The 20,962-nt window shown below is 44.2% G+C and overlaps 1 protein-coding gene across 3 annotated transcripts in view; it reads left to right on the forward strand.

Annotated features, from left to right (window-relative positions):
• The first annotated feature begins 588 nt into the window (after window positions 1-588).
• The window catches only part of XPO6 (exportin 6), a 113,372-nt gene continuing 92,998 nt past the window's right edge, over window positions 589-20,962 (forward strand). For 2 of the 3 annotated variants that reach the window (XM_084641313.1, XM_084641314.1), the window contains exon 1: window positions 590-1,838. In XM_084641313.1, the coding sequence (XP_084497439.1) occupies window positions 1,836-1,838 (3 nt within the window). In that variant the 5' untranslated portion in view covers window positions 590-1,835. Of the gene's footprint in view, window positions 1,839-20,962 lie in introns of all 3 variants that reach the window. The other variant, XM_084641315.1, reaches the window with a different exon arrangement.

The raw sequence follows: 20,962 nt of genomic DNA on the forward strand, positions 1-20,962 counted from the left end.
TCCTCTCATGTTACTGTGGGTGGTCTCATTATCAGTGTAAGTATACAGCCCTTCCTGGAGTCCTGCTAAGCTCTTGGCCTCAATTATATCTTGTGGCAGTGAGTTCCACTGACTAATTCTGCACAGTGAAATATTTGGGTACAGGTCACTCTAGCCAGCGGTAGCCAGCAGAACAGCCCCTATGGAAGCACCCAACTCGGGGGGGGGAGGGGCTGCCCCTTCACTTGGGGATGGGAAGTGACCACCCCAAGCAAAGGTGAGGTGGCAGCCCCCTTTAGCCCTGCAAAGGAAGGGGGGGAGGGATGGGTGATGGGAAAGGCGGGACTGAGCTCGCGTCACGCGCAGCTCGGGGAACTAGCCTCCCACGCAGCCCGCCCATGCACAGTGCCAGGTAATCGCCTCACTGTCCTTTACCAACATGGCGGTCGAGGCACACCGCCCGCACTCGTGCGCACTGCGTTACGCCCCGACCGGCGGTACCGCTTCCGCCCCTGTCGATTTCGGATTGGTCAGGCCGCCGGCAACCCGGCCAGCCTCGTTGTGAGTCCATAGGTCGCTTCCGGCGGGGAGGGGCGGAGGCTGCCGTGCCCCCAGAGGCGGAGAGGAAGCGAGGAGGAGGAAGGATGCGCCTGGTGCGGGAGCGGCGGTGACTGCGGGGCCAGGGGCAGCGGCAGCGAGGGGGGCTTCGTGCGGGGACAGCAGCGCGCATCGGTCGGGCAGAGAGGCGAGGGCCACCGGCACCGGGATACAGCCCCTAACCCCGGCCAGGGAGGGACACAGGCCTCCCCAACCCCGCTACAGCCCCCCAGCCGCAACTCAAGGGGCCAGGCCTCTCTCGCAGGCTACAAACCCTTCAGCCAGGGAGGGACACGGGCCTTCTCCCCTTACAGCCCACAACCGCCACTGAGGGGAACAGCCCCTCCCCCCGCCAGGGAGGGACACGAGCCTTTCCCTCCCCGGCCCCGGATACAGCCCCCGCCAGGAAGGGACACAGGCTCTCCCCCCAGGATACAGCCCCCCCCCCCCCCAACCGCCATTGAGGGAGCAGGCCCCCCGCCCCCGATACAGCTCCTCTCCCCTGCCAGGAAGGGACCGAGGCCTTTCCTTCTTCTGATACAGTCTCTACTGGGGGGGGTAATAGGCCTCCCCCAATACAGACCTCCCTGCCACTGCGGGGAACAGGCCTCTCCCTCCAGGTTACAGATCTCTCATCCAGGGAGGGACTCTGGCCTTTCCCCCCAGGAGGAGGAACACACTCCCACCTTCTTTATTGCACCCCCCCCCCCTTCCTTGACAGGGTCCTTCAACCACAGAAAGGGCTATAAGAACTGTATTCCTTCCCCACACACGCGCACAACCCTAGTAAGGGCACAGGTCTCCTTACATCACTGACTGCCCCCCTCTCTACAGAAAAAAAAACAACCTCAGGGTGGGCCTTGGGACATAGGACTTCCCCCTGCACCAACAAGAATAGGCAGGTCCCTACCCCAAGGCAAGGGCATTGGCCTCTGACTTGTTCTCTCCCAAAGAAAAAAGAAGACCAGGCTTTTAGGTGTCTCCCTCTTTTAATTTAATAATTGCTGTACTCCTGTGGAGGGGAGAACTTTTAATGATTCTGTAACTGGCTCTCTCGGGCTGATGGGTTGCTGAGGCTGTGTGTGGGACAAGAGAGGAAGTGTGGGTCTTAGTGTTATTTTTAGGGAGTACTAGGGGGTAGGTTATTTTTAGTTGAATGGGTGGGGAAGACCTGATAAAACTGCCTCTGACCATGACATGAACTGAGTGAGACAGCCATACCTAAGAACCAAATCACCTGAAACGCCTCCTAAATCACCATGGTAAGTGAGAGCAACATTGGCCAGTGTGAAACACAAATGCAAGGGGTGGGTGTATGGTTTGCCCTGTATGAGTACCCCAAGAGCGAGTGGGGTACTAGGTCCTGGGTGGCTGTGAATGGATTCAGGCAAAATGGAGGATAATGTACCTGTATGGGGATATGCATGTACCTGCCTGCAAGGGAATTAACTGCCACTGGCATGCTTGTGTTTCAAAGGGTGAGTATTGATACAGTCCACTGTCAAAAAGGCTCTTCTTGGGATGGAGAGGTGAAGTGTTTAAAATTGGGCTGTGTTAAAGGTGGAGCATGGATATAGGACACAACCAGAATAGTAGCCTGTAACAAAGAACCTTGTAAGGAGTGAGCACTATAGAAATGCCCCTTTTTTCTGCTTGATCAACTGATTCTAATATCAGTCCATTCTTACTGCAGGATGTCTTGTCGGTATACCAGATAAAATACTCTTTTCCCCGTGTGTGACACATGACTGCTAGGTGTGATGCTCTGTCCCCCTCGTGTGGCACTTAGACCACCTAAAGTATTGGTTCTCAACCTATTTACCATGGTGGGCCGCCTATGCAGCTCTTTCTGTTTTATGCCTGAGAATGTTGCATGGGCTGCAGCAATGTGCTAATTGGGCTGCAAGTTGGCCATGGGTTGAGAACGACTGACTTAGAGATTAATGAGCCTGCTAAGGCCTTAGCTAAAAGCCAAGTGGTTTTAGCTCCCTCAGTAGAAACTCATACACTAAACTTCAGAGGTCCCAGGTTTGATCCTGTCATTATTACATATGCACCTGCTAAAGTATTCAAAAATGCATTCTAAAAATAAACTAAACCATATGGTCTAAATTCGGCAATTGGGATCACACTAATAGATTCTTGTGACCACACAGAGCTTTGGGCTGTGCTGGTCTGAGGTCTATGCATGCAGATCCTGTTGCAGAATCAGCCTCAAGTTGGGATTTTTCTTGTAAGCAATTGCTCACAGATACTTAACGTTTGGCTTTTACTTTCAAAAGGACTGTATAAAAGCAGATTCTTCTTACTCAGCAAATCTAGCGTATATTCAGAATTGTACTGCTTTCTTTAGTGAAAACAATTATTCATTGCTTAGTTGTCAAACGCTATGGAAGAGTGAAATGGGTTCTTTCCTTCCCATACATCATAATGTAACAGAAATATTAACCAAGTTCCAGGTATTAGACTGCCATTGTTCTGCATTTTGCTTTGTCCCTGTGATAATCCTATAGCATTTAATGGCGCTGCAAAGGTATAACATAGTTTGACCTACAGGCCTTCGTTCCTGGTGATGTTGGGCAAAAACCGCCCAAAACCCAGCTTGAGTTTAAGCCTACAGTAAGTTTGTGAGGCTGGCTGTTAGGGGTAAAAATATTCTGTTCAAGTTCTTACATTGTCCTCATCACTGTGTTATTGAAATGGCTTCCAGTAGTGCATTAAATGACATTGCTGGCATCTATCATGGCTAGTTCTTTCGTTCCTCTCTCTGACAGAAAACTGCATGAGGACTTTTTTTAATGTATGGGGTGCTGTCATTGCGTTGCAAAGACAAGCTCAAAGAAGTATACCTTGAACTTACATGGTAAGTAGTGAGATTTGAGGTAGTTTTTTGATCCTATAGGGGTTCATTCAACTATCGTGGACCAGCTTCCGGGAAAGCTCTGTCTCTTGCACACAAGCTTTATCCTTGCTATAGGAAGTTCCACAGTGCCATAGGTGTGGAGTTCTCAACCACAGTTCTCCTCAAACTTTAGGCAATCTCTTAGACATCCTGAGTCCCATGTCTTTGAGTACCTTGAAGAAAAGACCTGAACTTTTGAATTAGATGTGATATTTTATGAGGAGATGGTGTAGTGAGCCCAGAACAGGTTTGATGTCTTTATTATAGCCTGGTTTTGCTGAGGAGGCTTGCTGCTGCTTCATTCTGCACTTGTTGTAGTTTACTGAGAACTGACTGTTTCATGCCCAAGTAAACTTCAACGCTGTACTCCCTTTGGGAGGTGACAAAGGTGTGTATTACCAAAGAAAGATCCTGATTCACCAGGATGGGAAGTGGTCTTCTAGCTAGCTGTACATGGTAGAACATGTTGCTTGTGGATGTGGCTCTATTAGTGCTTAGCATAAGTGAGGGGTACCGGAGCACTCCTAAACTGCAAACGGACGTGACCAGTTGTGGATGTACATTTTCAGCCAGAGGAGGATGCCCCGTGGCTGCAAACATCTCAAAATTGTTTTCCTGTGCCAACCAACATGACCTCAGTTTTGCTTGAGTTTAAGTTCAACCAACTATCCTTCATTCATAAGATGATCTCAGCCAAGCATTGGGATAGTGATGTGATAATAATGGAGTCATATGAATGGATAGATGTCACTTGTGTCTTGTTGACGTTTGAGCCCATGATGTTTCATCAGTTCTCCTGTTGATTCCGTGTAAATGAAGAATAGGACCAGAAAGAGAGTTGATCGTGCAACTTTGGAAGTGAGGGATCTGATGGCAGAGGATTCTACGTCACTGACATTTGTGTGCATCTCTCCAGGAAGAACTCTGATCTTTTCAGTACATTCCCCATGACCCTTGCCTCCTCTCTCAGGTGAAAGCAGTATTTCATGACTTTCTGCCTGACTTCAAGATGTCTACTTGTAAGCTGAGCACATGTAATCTGAGATCAGTAAGGCACCATAAACGTGGAACTCTACAATGTCATTTTTCAGAGTAGAACTGTCACTTAATAGGCGAACAAGTGGACTTGCCATTAAATTAATAGCTAAATACATCTGAAACAAACAAAGATAGTACTGCCCACAGTGGCTACCCAGCCTGGGGAAATCTCTGCTTCAGGAGGTTGGATAAATATCATAGCTGTATTTTTAAGAGGTGGAGTAGTCTTATGATCATTTACTTCTCTTAGCATGCATAACTACAGTTTTTCAGGTTTCATGCTTCAGGGTATAAACTAATCATCCCAGGTGTCAGAAGGGAATTCTCCCCTTCACATGCATGCGGAATTATGCATTTGACTAGATGTATTACAGCTTTGTTTTCCTTTTTTCTGAATCATCAAATATTTGCTGCTGCTGGGGGCAGGATACTTCTTATGAGGGTCATGATAAGGCGTGGTAAAGCCTGTTTATAACTATTAACTTTAAGATTTTCCTTACATTCCTACTTTGTGTATTATTTCATTTATGTAGTACTCACCTTTTGTATCACATCTATTCCCACCCAAAAAAAGGCCTTGAGAAAAGTGGTGGAGAGATGCTGTACCACATAATGGAAACAGACATAAATAAATATATTCCCCTGTTAACATACATCCTAATGAAAACAGGTTACTTAATTGAGGTTTAGTTGGATTGAAATTGAAGGAAATAGGGCCAAGAATGGTCATTCTTAAAGCTATTTTTCTCAAATGTGTTTTAATTTTTTTTTAAATGGGCAGGAATTATGGGAATTTCAAGGTGCAGAACAACTTCCACAGTGTAGTACCCTTCATAGCCAATGGGAGAAACTGAATTCATGCAGTCAGTTCAGAAATACTCTTCAAAGTCTCATAGAGCAAATGCTAACGTAGCTAGACCTAATTCTGTTAATGGCTTTAAAAACTAACGGTACCAATTTAAAGTAATTTTGCTATTTCATCGGTAACTCATCAGAGAGCAATGCTGCTGCATTCTGAACTGCAAGCGATAAAACAGCTCTACCAAGAGCTCTTTTAAACAACTAAAAAATAAAGCTGTTGTGGTAGTGGTGTGAGGTGGTCACAGGACAAACAAATGGGTAGAGCATATCACGTAACTTGAAAATAATTATTGTACCATAAGCTTTCATCCTTGAATGTTAATCCCACATCAGTGACACACAATTGTCCATCAGAACGAATTGATTTCTATCTTCTTTCCAGTTACACCAGCAAAGTCAGTTGATTGCTGAAATAGCAGTCAAAGTCAATTATATTAAAAGTAACTTGGGTCCAGCATGATAGAAACAGTCAGCTGAACCCAAACTAAAACCCGTGCAAGATCATTCATGATCCTGACAAGTGCAGTTTTAACTCAGGTTGGATCCAACCCAGGATCTTAGTGCATTTGTCTTAGAAAATACACTATTTTTTTTAGCATTTATTATGCATGAAACATCATAGTACTAGAACATCTCTTCAACCATCGAATTATGACATTCGACTGACCAAAAATGACAGTTTGGGCTGCTCTACTGGGCACTGCCCTATGATATACCAAAGTGTGATTCCTGGTCCTCTGCTTATGTGGGCAGGAGTGTAGAGGGGGATGTACCTTGGTGTTGTCTGGTAAGTGTATTTTGGTTTGTTTTAAGAACAAAACAGCGAAGGTGGGGGGACTTCCTCCCGGAAAACGTGTTTTCTCTTCCATCATCACCTGCTTTAAATACCTCACTTCAGCCCATCCTTTCAGTCAAAGGACTGGAGGAAGGTTGTCCAAAAATACATTGGTGCCAGTCCTTGTTTGCTTCAAAGTGACGTGAAGCACTCCCTCACTTTGGGCAGGTCTACACTAATGCTGTAAGTTGATCTAAGTTGCATTAGTTCAGGTACATAAGTTACATAACTGAAGTTGATGTAACTTAGGTCAACTTACAGTGGTGTCTACATTGCACTGTGTCGACGGGAGCCGCTCTTCCGCCAACATAGCTTCTGCCTCTCGGAGAGGCATGTCTTCACCAGACCCGCTAAATCGACACCACTGCATCCCTCGCAGCCGTGCTGATTTAGCTGATAGCGTAGCTATGGCATTCATTTTTGGAGCAGAGAACTAAGTTCTGTGCTGCTGCTACTAGACGCCAACAGGACATAGAGAAGTAGGAAGTATACAGTGCAAGCAGCATCAGCATGCAAGTAAACAAAGAATGCCTACATAAAACAGGGGTGCATAGGATAACATACCACAGCTTGTAGAAATCAAAATGGACACTGACTGCTTGAGCCTTTTTCCTAAGCTTTGCAGAGCAGGGATCTGTGTGTGTATTTGTGCATGCTATAAAATAACCTTCCAATTGTTTTTGCAACCATATGTGCTATCACTTCCTCCTTTTAAGTAAAAAACTTACTCTGCAGAAATTGGCTGTGACTTAAGCCCCACGTTTGCCAGGAGATGCTGCCTGATTGCCCCGACAAGTAAATGTTAAGTCCTGGGTATTTTGGTCCCTGTCCAGTCTTGCTGGCCAGCTATACGTTATTTTGTTATATAACTACCGAGGAAACCTGCTGCTGTACTGAGGTAGCCTACAATTGTTGCATAAACAGTGGGCTGCTTTCTGTGTCTTAAAATTTTTCATATTTTAAATCCCTTAGGTCATACATAACCTTAAAAAGAGAGCCTTTTTTTAAACCAGTCTAAGACAATGTGGTCTAGTGGATTGACCAAACAAGTCTAGGAGCTTTAGAGTTCTAGCCCCAGTTCTAAAGCGTTACTTCCTTTTTTGACCTTTGGCAATTCATTTAACTTTTTGTACCTCCATAGCCCCATTTTAACAGATGAGGGAAATACTCCATGAAGATTGAGACTTAACTAATTAATGGTTGTAAAGTGGTTTGTATATAAAGTTAAATTCCACTTACCTGACTAATTTATACCTGTTCAGTGTTGCAACAAGATTATCTTGTAGACGTGTCCCAGAATGCATCGTTCCATGATGCGACAGAACTGGCTAGCTGGCTATGTCTGATACAATGCAAACTTTGTCAAAATTCTGCCCTGGCATAGGATAAGGCTGTGAGTTTACAGGCACACAAGTTAATTTTGGAAAGTTAGAGGAAAAGAGGATCAGAACTGAGATTGCAATGGAAAATTAGCTTCAACCTTAACTAGCGGGTGGCACATTTATGTAAACTGAGCTTATTCATTGTATCGCTCCATTCCACCGCACAAGCTCACTGTCCTTTCCATCACCATCTATTTTAGAGACTCCCTGCAGCTTCCCCTAATCTTCCTCTGCCAGGGGTTCTGTGCACCCCTTGTTCCCCCTCCTCCTATACCAGGTTCCCCCATTCTTCTCCCATACCAGCTGCTCTGGTGCACTTCTATTCCCCTCTGTGACTCTCTCCCATTCCCCCATCTCCCATAGCAGGGTTTACCCCCATTCTGTCTGTTTTGTAATGTGGTATTTTTTGATTGTTTCATCTGATCAATTCCAGAATTCCAGGGAATATTCTAGGCATTAGTGGCTAGAACCCTATTGATTTGGGGGAAAATTAGTAAACCAAAAGGAGGGAAATGGAGGAAATGTGAAGCCCCTGCCATCTGTTTAGCACCACCACAACCTTAAAGCATCTCTGCATTTGAAATGCCCATCAAGTTAAGTATAAGGTCTTCACAAGCTCTGCCATCATTAAGAAGCTACCATCTCTTCATAATAAAAGCTTTTACTTTTAAAATAAGTTCACTATCTCTATAGTGCCATAGGCATGCTTTGTGAAAATGAAGCAAGGAGTCGAGTTCAATTGGCATGAGAAACATAATGCAAGTAAATGCTCAGTGTATAGAACAAGAAGCATGGTCAAAAAATTAGGAAAAAATACTTCAAACCGAGAGAGTAGTTTTAAAGTACTTTTATAATAATCATGATTAAGGCTAGTCATTTGTCATGTTCAGTTATATAAAAACTTATGGTTTGTTCATGAAAGGTCAGGGAAGAAGAGAACTGTTAATTTTAAGGAAAGCAGTCATGGTTATGTAGTCAAAGTTAAATATTCTTTATTTGGTATTCAACTAATAGTGTAATGTCACTTAAAATCAGTATCCCTGTTAAGCCAGCAGGTATCCTGCAACAGCAGCAGCAACCCCTGCAGATTAGTCCAAATGTGGATTTCTGTTCTCATTGCCTCAAGTACATCCCTGAGATTAGCTTGGCAGTTCTCTCTGTTCTCATAAATTAGTTCAGCTGTTTACCACCTCATCCACAGACCTCCTCTGCCAAAACAAAACTCTCAGAATGTCAGTTATACATCTGTTGTACTGAGAATTTTGCTTCATAACTTTTTTTAATGGTTTGCTGAATTGACCATTCCAACCAATGATGTGTTTTAAGAGTGTGGAGTTAGCAGTCTGGCTGAGAGAGAGACTCAAAAAAAAAAAAATGCTCATTCAGGTAATACCATCCAAGAAGCAACTTGGTCAGCTGTGCATGCTTTGCTATTTCTTTCTGCAAATTTGAGTTTGATGTTCAAGTGGGTCCTCAAATAAGAGACAGTCTGTTCTCTGAAACACCTGCACTGATGCAAATATCCTTCTCTTAGAATCCTTGAGTAGATGAGCATGTTAAATTTGTTAGGAAAGTGGATTCTACTCACAAGATACCTTTATTTCTCTCTCTTTTCTTTATGAGGTGCTGGGAAAGTGGGATTGTCTTAATTTTATTGCTTAATTTAAATAGGTTTTTATCCAAGTGTCTGATTCTCATTAATTATCCTTAAGGACGGGAAAGGAAGCCTTTTCTTCTCTCACTCCACCAAAAGTCTCTCCTATAGTCTCTTTGAACAGAGCCTCCACAAATTAAAGGTCCCCTTTTCAAGCCGCACAGGCACTTCTTTGTCTAAGAGCTTGTCTACACTACAGAGCTTTTGCTGGTATGCTGATGTAGCCCCTTTGTAGAGATGCAACATACACTGGCAGGCGGAGTTCTTTGGCTGGCCTAGCTAAACCGCCTCTCCAAAAGACATTAGCTTTGCTGACAGAAGCATTCTTCTGTCCGCGTAGTTGCACCTACCCCAGGTGTTATGCCAGCACAGCTAATGTCGGCTAAAGAGGTGATTAGTCAACACTGCTAGCTGACGTAGCTACACTGACAAAACTTTGTAGTATAGACTAACAATTTCTGTCTTTCAAAATTTTCTGAGACCTTTGACTTACGCTCCAATTCTGTGTTTCAACCTCCCCATATTTGTGGCAATATCTACATGTTCGTAGATGCCTGCATCCATTTTGGTGATTTGTTCTACTAGTTCTTCTATGTTTCTAAGATTTTTAATTGTGGCTTGAATTTCATTCTTCATGGATTTTAGTTCAGGAGCAACTTCTTTGTGTCACTTTTGTGGAAAGGGCATGTTTGTCTTTTTCCAATTGATTTTGTGTACTGGCTGATTAGAGAGCCAAATCCAAGTATTGGCAACAGGTGACTTCTGCATCTTATCAGAAAAGTTTTTAAATTTTGGAGGATCTGTCTGACACTTTACGTAGAACTTGTTTTTTTTTTTCTCCCCTTTTATTTATTTTTGCACCTTCTAAAATAAGAGTTTAACAGTCTAACAAAAGAAGAATGTCCCCTTTTGTTGTAGCAACATCAGAAGACAAGTAAATACTTTCTTCTTGTAGATTGAAGATGGCTTGGACAAAATTCAGCAAGGTTCTCTCTCCTTGAGCAGTCAGGCTCTGACAGAAGTGTTGAGAGCAACTTTTCCAGACCTTCAAAGCAGGTTCCTCAAAATACTGTTTTCCCTTTTTCCTTTTCCATTTCTTTGCTTGGGGGGTGGGGGAGAGGGGGTTTTCAGAGTTTTCAGCAGTTCCTGTTGCTAGGGGAAGGAGAATTGAGTTCTTTGCTGCTGCTGCTGCTCCATGATGTTTTGGGGTGAGGTAGAAATAACACGATCCAGTGGCTGAAAATTGAAGCTTAAGACATATTCAGACTGGAAATAAAGCATACACTTTTAATAGTGAAAGTAATTAACCATTGGAACAATTTATCAAGGGTCGTGGTGGGTTCTTGGTCACTGATTATTTTTAAATCAAAATTGGTTAGAATTATTTTGGGAAAGTTCTATGGGCCTGTGTTTATGCAGGAGGTCAGACAATGGTCGCTTCTCACCTTGGAATCTGAGTCTGAGATGCTCCATAGCAAGGACTCTCCTACTCTTATGACTGGAAGTCCCCAAGTTTCAAGCTCCCCTCTGTGGGCAGCTGCAGGATCAGGAGAGTGAGGTTGATCTCTGTGCTGGGGGAGAAAAAGGAAACTGCCTTGCAGGAGCTTTTCCCCAAGGCTCTGGCATCTGCTTGTTGCTTCTCAGTGGTGGTGATCAAGTGGTGGACTGGAGTGCATCAACTCAGGCTGATCCATACCTAGTCATATATTGGCCACTTTGTTATACTTCCTGTTCCTCTAGTTCAGGGGTTCTCAAACGGGGGTTGAGGTTATTACATGGGGGGTTGCAAGCTGTCAACTCCACACATGGTGGGGCTCAGGCTGACAGCCACAGCCCCTCCAGCCCAGCTCCACCCCCAACCCCCTTTGCCACCAGCATTTAAAATAGTGTTAAATATAAAAAAAAAAAAATTAATTTATAAGGAGGGTTGCACTTAGAGGCTTGCTGTGTTAAAGGGGTTGCCCATACAAAAAGTTTGAGAACCCTGTTCTAGTTGAAATGTGGGAGGATCAGCCCTTCACTTGTACATGCATTCTACACATAGTGGGTCCCATCTGCAACTGAAGGAGGATTCAGGTGAATGAGTCCTTCTGTATTTAAAGGGATATTTCCATGGCATTTTTTCTTTGCTTCATCAGTGGACTAGGTACTTACTCTGATTTTGCTGCTCTTGGAACAAATTTTTACAAAAAGAGGAAATAGACGTTTTCCTTGGTAGAGCTCCTTCCATAACGTGAGGTGGTAGCCATCTTGGGGCTTAATATTAGCCACCAACTCCCTGTATATCATCTCAAGACTCTTACTTGGGGCAGGAGTTAAATTAAACACCCTTAGCATTCCTTCATCCTTTCTCTGACACCCCTCCTCTGCAAAAACGTGGTACTGTAATAGTATTATTACTTATCTTGAACCAACTTCTTTAGAAATAAATTAAGTGCAGCCAACGTGTTTGTTGCTGTACAAGTCATAGAACTCTCAGTTCCTGCCCAGAGGATCTTATAATCTAAACATTCCAGTCTGTAGTTCTGTGCCAATAGTGCTCTGTGTGTGGCAGCATGACAAGAGCTTCTGCCCAAGGTGGTAGGTTTGACTCTTAACAGGAATGGATGCCAGAGAACTACCTGGAGAATGTGAAATTGGGATTCCCAGATGCAATTAAAGCTCCAGCATTCATTGCCTTTTGCAAGCTGAATTGATCAGATACTGGATTGTGCTTAAATTGGCAGTTCTCTTCAGGGGAATGTGCTGTACTGTCAGTTTCTTCTTCTATTCAATTTCCATTTGTATTAATGGAAAGCTTTATCAAGTAAATAGGTAGGTGTGTATTTTTAGGGCTCTGTAGGCTTGGATTACAATCAAATGCAAATTAGAGTCCTTGTTTGCTTGTTACTGTGAGAATTGTTTGTGTTGTGTGTTCAGCCAACTTATTTTTTGTCTGTGTAGCTCTCAGTTCAGATTTGTGTTTGCAAAATTGTAGGCTCTAAAGTGTTCAGACTCGTGCTCTTGAAAACGCACTAAAGCAGATTGTACAGTTTGGTACAGGTAGGCAAATGTGATACTGTTAACTCTTCTGCCACCCTCAGACTCTGAACAAAAGAGAGATGTAGCTACTACAGTAGAATAGCTCATTAGAGAGAATCTTCTTTAAAAGCAGTTTAAAATGTGATGTCTTTGTGCTGATGAGGAGGTGGAGCAGTGTTCTGTTTTGAATGTTCAGTCAAAAGCTTTACACACACAAAAATGCTCAGCTGCTGATGACTTTAAATACAAAGCTGGGAGAGTTTGTTTGTTGCGATTCCTCACCTAATTCACATTGTGTACTGTCACTCTGCATTGTTCATATAATCTTCTGTGCCAATCGTGGTGGTTCATCGGGAAAACAAAGATTCCAGACTTTACATTAAAAATCCTTTTTCAATGGCCAAAATATTGGCGATCTTCGGATACATGATGATCTTTGGATACTCTGAACCATTCTTCCCCTTTCTGTTGAATATGGTTTCCTGCCTCTGAGAACTTTCACTTATTTATTCACTCAAAATTCCAATGGACTTGATAAGCTAGAAATGGAAACTAGTTGTACACATTTGTTTGGCCTGTTGTGTGATCTTGTTTGTGCATTTTAGATGTGCTTATCTAGGTAAAGGGGAAATGATCTCAAGCTGTGGTGACTGACTTCTATCAGAGATTGACTTCCTATATTAACGTTTTATTTTTTTTATGGCACCCAGAAGTGTGCTCTGATGCTTTACAGGACTAATAGACAAGGTTCCTGTCTCCAGGATCTTTCCATTCTTATTTTAGGTCTGACACGATGATTTGGGGTAACAAGTAGTAGGGAGGATGTGCAATGAAGGGCAGAACTGCCAAGTTGTTTGATTTAGGCATATGAACTTCCAGATTTAATTAACAGGATTTTAATTGTTGAGTCACTATTCGCAGGTACTGAGGAAAAAGCAAGTCATCTGTGTAGTATCTCACCATCCATAAACTGGCAACTGGGTTAACCACACTGGGCAGGTATTTGGCTTTGTTCAGTGTCTGCTGAGCTCTAAAGAGCATACATCTATTTTACTTTTTCTTGGGTTAACTAATTTGATCCATGCCGTTCATCTGTGATAGCTAGAAAGAAGCAGTTCCACTTGTTGCAAAGAGCTCCTTATCCCATTTACACACTGAAGAAATGTGTAGTGGTTGGAGCTGGACTGTGGGTTCTAGTATTAACTCTATTTACTTTAACCTTGGGCAGGTCATGCAATCTCTGTGCCTCAGCTTATCTATAAAATGATATAGTACCAGGGTCTTCAATCTCTCATAGTGTAGAATACATCTTAATAGTGTTTGTCTTGGACACTTCCCCTCTCATTTAGGATCACACAACATCCTTGTGGCAGCTATAGCAATTGCTCACATGGGAAAGTAATGTATTTTATAATCCTCTCTTAATGCAGCTGGAATCAAGGAGGAAAGTCAGTATCCTGTAACCAGCCAGCACCCCACAGACCACCAAGGGCCTACAGCAGGGGTCGGCAACCTTTCAGAAGTGGTGTGCCGAGTCTTCATTTATTCACTCTAATTTAAGTTTTCACGTGCCAGTAAAGCATTTTAACGTTTTCGGAAGGTTTCTTTCTATAAGTCTTTAATATATAACTAAACTATTGTTGTATGTAAAGTAAATGTTTAAGAAGCTTCATTTAAAATTAAATTAAAATGCAAAGCTCCCTGGACCAGGGGCCAGGACCCGGGCAGTGTGAGTGCCACTGAAAATCAGCTTGCTTATCGCCTTTGGCACGGGTGCCATTGGTTGCCTACCCCTGGCCTACAGATCACAATCTGAGAATGGCTGATGTAAAACTCATTTCATAGGGGGGGTGGCTTATGCTTAATGTTTGTAAAGGTGCCATATAAAAACTTATTTTGTAAATCCATATGCCACTTAGTGTCATTATTCCAGCTCTTCTAGCTTCATTTGGCAGGTTTCTCGAAGAAAATGTGGACCCTGAATATAGCACTTTAGGTGGGGTCTATAAGCGAACACAGATGTTCTTAAAGAGCAATGCAAGGTTTACTGTGCCAGCACTGTTCAGATGGAGGAGGAGGAGCAGGCAACTCCCAAAAGGCAGCTGGATTGTATTTACCATTGGCCCTAATGCAATCATCAGTTAAGATAGAATTTGATCCTGAACATTTGAGCCTTTTTTTTTTTTTTCAAAACATGGCTTTAGGTTTAATTAACTGTGTTTCCAACTATGTCTGTACAGGAAGGTTTGAAAAACATGACACCCCCGCCACACACACACACACACACACACACACACCCCGCCCCTGGTCAGGGGTAGTTAAGATGCTTTTGAATGGACTGTGAAATCTTTATTTATTTATTACCATTATTATTATTGCCACGTGAAAAATGTTTCTCTGGAGTCTGAACCTTGACTATACCTTGGCCAAGAAATTTGGGCCTTGACAAAAAATAATTGATTACCCTAGATATTTTAAAAGCTGGTCGTGCTGGCTTGAGCACTTATGCGTATCAGAAGATGGTATTTTTTTACTTAATAGTGACAAATTTCTTGCATGTGAGAGAGATTTCCATAGCACAGTCCACTCCAGAAGTGGTCAGTCTGTGGCCACTTTTATTCCTTAGGTGACTGCTAAGAAAATGTGTGTTTGTTTTTTTTTAACAGAAAATGAGCTGTGCCCTGGGACTTTTAAATGGAAGTGGTGTTAAATTCCTGGAGCAATTCTAATATGACAGAGCATTCCAAATAGCTGCTGTGTGGCTGCTTAGCAGCTCACATGCTGGCCATCTTGCTATGTCGCAGGTTGGGAGGGAGAAGAGAGTAGCTCTGTTTGCTCCTTCCTCACCTGATGTGTTTAACTTTTGTTGTTGTGAGATACAGGAATAGTTCTTCATAATTTTCTGCAGTGGGTTTTGTCTTAAATAATGGTGTGGAGATAAGTCAGTTTTGCAGATGGGGTGCCATGCTGATGAATTGCTGAAGCTCTGGCTGTTAACATGAATGGAGCAGATCACCAGATTGTGTTTGCAGTCTGCTCATCTATTCAGATATACCGTGCGTGTTAGCTGTTTCTGAACATAAAATGAAGCTTCCTCTAGTTTCGATTCGTTAAACCACAAAGTGCTTGAAGTACAAAAAGGAAATTCAGAATGAAGCCTGAAGAACTCCTTTAATTTGCCAATAGTACATCAGTAATTTAGTACATATAATATAGGGATTATTCTGCTGGTGTATGCACTTGTAACAGGAGACTTGCATTTGAGCATTGTAGATATTTCTCCCACTGTTAAGGAGACCCTTTCAGCATAGTGTCAGCGTCTAGTATTGCATTGTAGACCCATACTGTCTAATGGTATTAGTCATTCCAAAAATGACTAAAAGGTAACATCTAAGTGCCGATTTTAATACTGGTTGTTCCTCTTACAATTCTGCCTCCATGTAGTGCATTTTGACCTTTCTAGAGATGGGGAATTTGGTGCGTAAGAATTTTGCATGCTTGTTACGCTTCATGATCCTACCTTTCATCAATAAATGGTGCAAATTCAGGGGCTATGCTTTAGTTGTATCACAAATTACTGTTTAAAACTGCCATTATCAATAAACTTGCTTCATAATTTGCTCAACTGCATCTAGGGAACTAAAAGTCTGTGAGGGTTTGGCTGGGTTATTAACAAACCTTAACACTAAAGGTCACCTGAGGAAAGTTTATTTAAAAGATGAGATTAAAGTGACCCTTCTAATTTTTTCTGGTTCTAATAGCTTCTTTGGAGTTGTTCATATCCTTGTATTGCCTTCAAGTTCTAAAGGGATCACCTGAAGATTTCCCACCAGTTCTTAATATAAATTGGTTGAGGTGAATAATTTTCATGGTATTTTAATACATTCGATATTTACCTTCAATTGAGTATTCTTAAAAGTGAGCTGCAAAGTGGGTGGTCAGTTGTTGTTGTCTTTTAAATAGCTGTAACATTCAATAAGGAGAAATAATATGGCTGTTAAAATGTATGAGAAATCAGAGCTGTGGCCGTCCTGGTTTCTCCACTAGTGGGTGATGTCTCAAACACCAAAAATGCTATTTTAATAAATAAAATTGATAAATGTTTAAGTTGCATTCATTACATAGTACCCAAAGGCCCAGGCCAACATCAGGGCCCCATTGTGGCTGGTGCTGTCCAAACCCCACAGAAGGCACTCTCTGTGTTGAAGAACTTAATCTAGTTTGTGTGACCATTGGAAAGAAAACTGAAAAGATGGAGAGGGTGATGGGTAAGAAAATGCTTTTACATAGGCTTGGAATAGTTCCATGGTTCTGAATCACTGTTTTAAAAAATCAGCAGTCCCCAGTGGCTTTCTGTGTGGCCATTATCAATTTACTTCTTATGGGCAGTACAGAAATAGATGTTGGGGAGGAATTTGGAGGAGACGGTAGTGCTTCACAAGCTGTTTCACTTCAGTGTTCCATATATAAGGGGGCTGTGTGGAAGAATGCGCAAAGGAGAGAAATGAGGCAGCCAGTGGTTCAGGCTGGCACAATTGTATAAAGTCGAATGCATGCGTCCACACTAAACACATTAATTCGGCGGTGTGCGTCCACAGTACTGTGGCATGCGTCGACATTCCGAGTGGTGCACTGTGGGTAGCTATCCCACAGTTCCCGCAGTCCCCACTGTCCTTTGGAATTCTGGGCTGAGCTCCCATGTCTGATGGGGCCAAATGTTTGTCGTGGGTGGTTATGGGCAAATGTCATCAGTCAACCTTTCCTCCCTCTGTGAAAGCAACGGCAGATAATCATTTCATGCCCTTTTCCCTGGATTGCCCGAGCAGACGCCATAGCACAGCAAGCATGGAGCCCGTTCAGCTCATGGCAGCAGTTATGACCATTGTAAACACCTCGCATGTGATTGTGAAGTTTATGCACAACAATCACCTGAAAAACCAGGTGAGGAGGCGACAGCAGCGCGGTGATGAGGACATGAACGCAAATTTCTCTAAAACCACGGTCCCCAGCAATTTGGAGATCATGGTGTTACTGGGGCAGGCTCATGCTGTGGAACGCCGATTCTGGGCCCGGGAAACAAGCACAGTGTGGTGGGACCGCATAGTGTTGCAGGTTTGGGATGATTCCTAGTGGCTCCGAAACTTTCGCATGCGTATGGGCACTTTCATGGAACTTTGACTTGCTTTCCCCTGCCCTGAAGCGCAAGAATACCAAGATGAGAGCAGCCCTCACAGTTCACAAGTAAGTGGCAATAGTCCTGTGGAAGCTTGCAATGCCAGACAGCTACTGGTCAGTCGGTAATCAGTTTGGAGCAGGCAAATCTACTGTGGGGGTTGCTGTGCTGCAAGTAGCCAATGCAATCATTGAGCTGCCTCTATCAAAGGTAGTGACTCTGGGAAATGTGCAGGTCATACTAGATGGCTTTGCTGCAATGGGATTCCCTGACTGTGGAACCACCAGGGCAGCCAGTACATAAACCGCAAAGGGTACTCTTCAATGGTGCTGCAAGCACTGATGGATCACAAGGGACGTTACACCAACATCAACGTGGGATGGCCGGGAAAGGTTCATGACGCTAGTGTCTTCAGGAACTCTGGTCTGTTTAAACGGCTGCAGGAAGGGATTTGCTTCCCAGTCCAGAAAATAACCATTGGGGATGTTGAAATGCCTATAGTTATCCTTGGGGACCCAGCCTACCCCTTAATATCCTGGCTCATGAAGCCGTACACAGGCACTCTGGACAGTAGTAAGGAGCTATTCAACTATAGGCTGAGCAAGTGCAGAATGGTGGTAGAGTGTGCATTTGGATGTTTAAAGGATCGGTGGCGCAGTTTACTGACTCGCTCAGACCTCAGCGAAACCAATATTCTCATTGTTATTGCTGCTTGCTGTGTCTCCACAATCTCTGTGAGAGTAAGGGGGAGACGTTTATGGCGGGGGGGAGGTTGATGCAAATGGCCTGGCCGCTGAATACGCGCAGCCAGACACCAGGGCGGTTAGAAGAGCACAGCAGGAAGCACTGTGCATCAGAGAAGCTTTGAAAACCAGTTTCATGACTGGCCAGGGTACTGTGTGACACTTCTGTTTGTTTCTCCTTCATGAAAACCCGCCCCCTTGTTGCCTCTAAATTCCCTGTAAGCCACCCGCCCTCCCCCCTTCGATCACGGCTTGCTTGCAAAGGAAGTAAAGTCACTATCGTTTAAAAAATGTGTTCTTTATTAATTGATTATAAAAAGAGGGAGATAACTCACAAGGTAGCCCGGGTGGGGTGTGGGAGGAGGGAAGGAAAAGGCCACTTTAAAATTGTTGAATGACAGCCTTCTGTTCCTTGGGCTGTCCACTGGGGTAGAGTGGTTGGATGCCCGGAGCCTCCCCCCACCCCGCATTCTTGGGTCTCTGGGTGAGGAGGCTATGGAATATGGGGAGGAGGGCGGGCGGGCGGGCAGTTAAACAGGGGCTGCAGAGGCAGTCTGTGATCCTGCTGTTGTTCATGAACCTCCACCAGACGCCGGAGCATGTCCGTTTGATCCCGCAATAGCCCTGGCTTTGCATCATGCCTCCTCTGATCTTCCTGCCGCCACCTCTCCTTACGTTCATTGGCCGCTTTCCTGTAGTCTGCTGTTGTGTCCCTCCACACGTTCTGCTGAGCTCTGTCAGTGCCGGACAACTGCATGAGGTCAGAGAACATTTCATTGCGCGTGCGTTTTTTTTTTGCCACCTTATCTGAGGTAGCCTTTAGGACGGAGGAGGGAGGCTTGAAACATTTGCAGGTGGAGGAAAAAAAGAGAGTGAAGTATTTAAAAGGTACGTTTTACAGAAAAATGGCTATACTCTTTCATGGTGAACAACACTATTCACATTACATAGCACATGTGATTTTTGGTACAAGGTCACATTTTGCATCTTATATTGAGTGCCTGCGGCTTTGGTGTTAGATTACACACTCAGTGCTGGCAACAGAATTCGGCTTGCAGGCGGCCATGGTAAGCCATAGTCTTTCGGTTTCTGCAACCTTCATAACAGCAGCGCCCTCCTCTCCCATACCAAGCAAAGCACATTGAGTGGGCCATTTAGTGCTGCGGTTTTCCTGTTAATGTGCAGCAGCAGAAACAAACTACCTCCCACCCCCCCACCCCCCCCATTCTCTGGGATGATCGCTTTACCCCTCACCCCGCCGCGTGGCTGGTATCAGGGAACATTCTTGCTAGCCAAACGCAAACAGCTCAGCACCAATGCCCCCACCCCCACCACGGTGGCTAACTGCAGGGAGGATTTCTTTTCTGCCATAGGCAAACAGCCCAGTAGGAACGGCCACCACCTCTGAATGCCAGCAAACATCAGGACTGTACGCTGCCAAGCTTTGTCATACAATGATACCAGATTATTTGCTACTAGCATGGTGTGGTAAAGTGTCCTACCATGGTAGGACACAATAAGGCTGCTCTCCCCAGAAACCTTCTGCAAAGGCTTTTAGAGTACCTCCAGGAGAGCTTCATGGAAATGTTCCTGGAGGATTTCTGCTCCATCCCCAGACATGTTAACAGACTTTTCCAGTAGCTGTACTGGCCACGAATTCATCCCAAGTCCTCATGGCTACTTAATCATTAAAAAACGCTTGCTTTTATAACATGTATTATATTTAAAAAGGTCCACTCACCAGAGGTCCCTTCTCCAGCTTGGTTGGGTCGGGAGGGTATTTCAGTCAGGGTGATAAAAAGATCTTGGCTGTCGGGGAAAACGGTGTGCTCTCCTCAAGCTCGTCCTCCCCCTCCTCATCTTCCCCATCCACAAAATCCTCAGCCATGGTGGAGAGTCCACAGAGTCCATCGGAGTCCACGGATGGGGTGGGGTAGCGGTGGCTGCCCCCGCTAGAATTGTATGCAGCTCAGCGTAGAAGCGGCATGTATGGGGCTCTGTCCCAGAGCATCTGTTTGATTCTTTGGTTTTCTGGGACGCTTTTCTGAGCTCCTCTAAGTTTCACGCAGCACTGTGTTGCATCCCTGCTGTAGCCTCTGTCCCTCATGGCCTTGGAGATTTTTTTGAAATGTTTTTGGCATTTCATCTTTTGGAACGTAGTTCTGATAGCACGGATTTCTCTCCCCATACAGCGATCAGGTTTGGTCCATGCTGGAGCTCTTTTTCGATTCTGGGACTGCATGGTCGCCTGTGCTGATGAGCTTGCCTGGCCACACAGGAAATGAGATTCAGAAGTTCCCGGGGCTTTTTCTGTACACCTGGCCAGTGCATCAGAGTTCGGAGTGCTGTCCAAAGCAGTCACAATGGTGCACAGTGGGATAGCTCCTGGAGGCCAATACCTTCGAATTGCGTCCACACTAACCCTAATTCGAAACAGCAATGTCAGTTTCAGTGCTAATCCACTCCTTGGGGAGGAGTACAGAAATCAGTTTTAAGAGCCATTTATGTCAACAAAAATGGCTTCGTTGTGTGGATGGGTGCAGGGTTAATTCGATTTAATGCTGCTAAACCTGACATAAACTTGTAGTGTAGACCAGGTCCAAGGGGGGGGGGGCAGGAGGGAGGTGACATAAGAATGATGTCCAAGATCCTAGTGGTTGCATTTTTAATACACTGGGTTTAGTCCTCTGACTAGTAGGTGGCTAAAATTTCTCAATGCTTGTTAATTTACAGTATATGGTGCGGCCATTTACCCAACACTCACTAGCCCAAGGAAT

The sequence above is a fragment of the Lepidochelys olivacea genome (assembly GCF_965140295.1).
Source record: "Lepidochelys olivacea isolate rLepOli2 genome assembly, chromosome: 10".
Taxonomy (NCBI): Eukaryota; Metazoa; Chordata; order Testudines; family Cheloniidae; genus Lepidochelys; species Lepidochelys olivacea.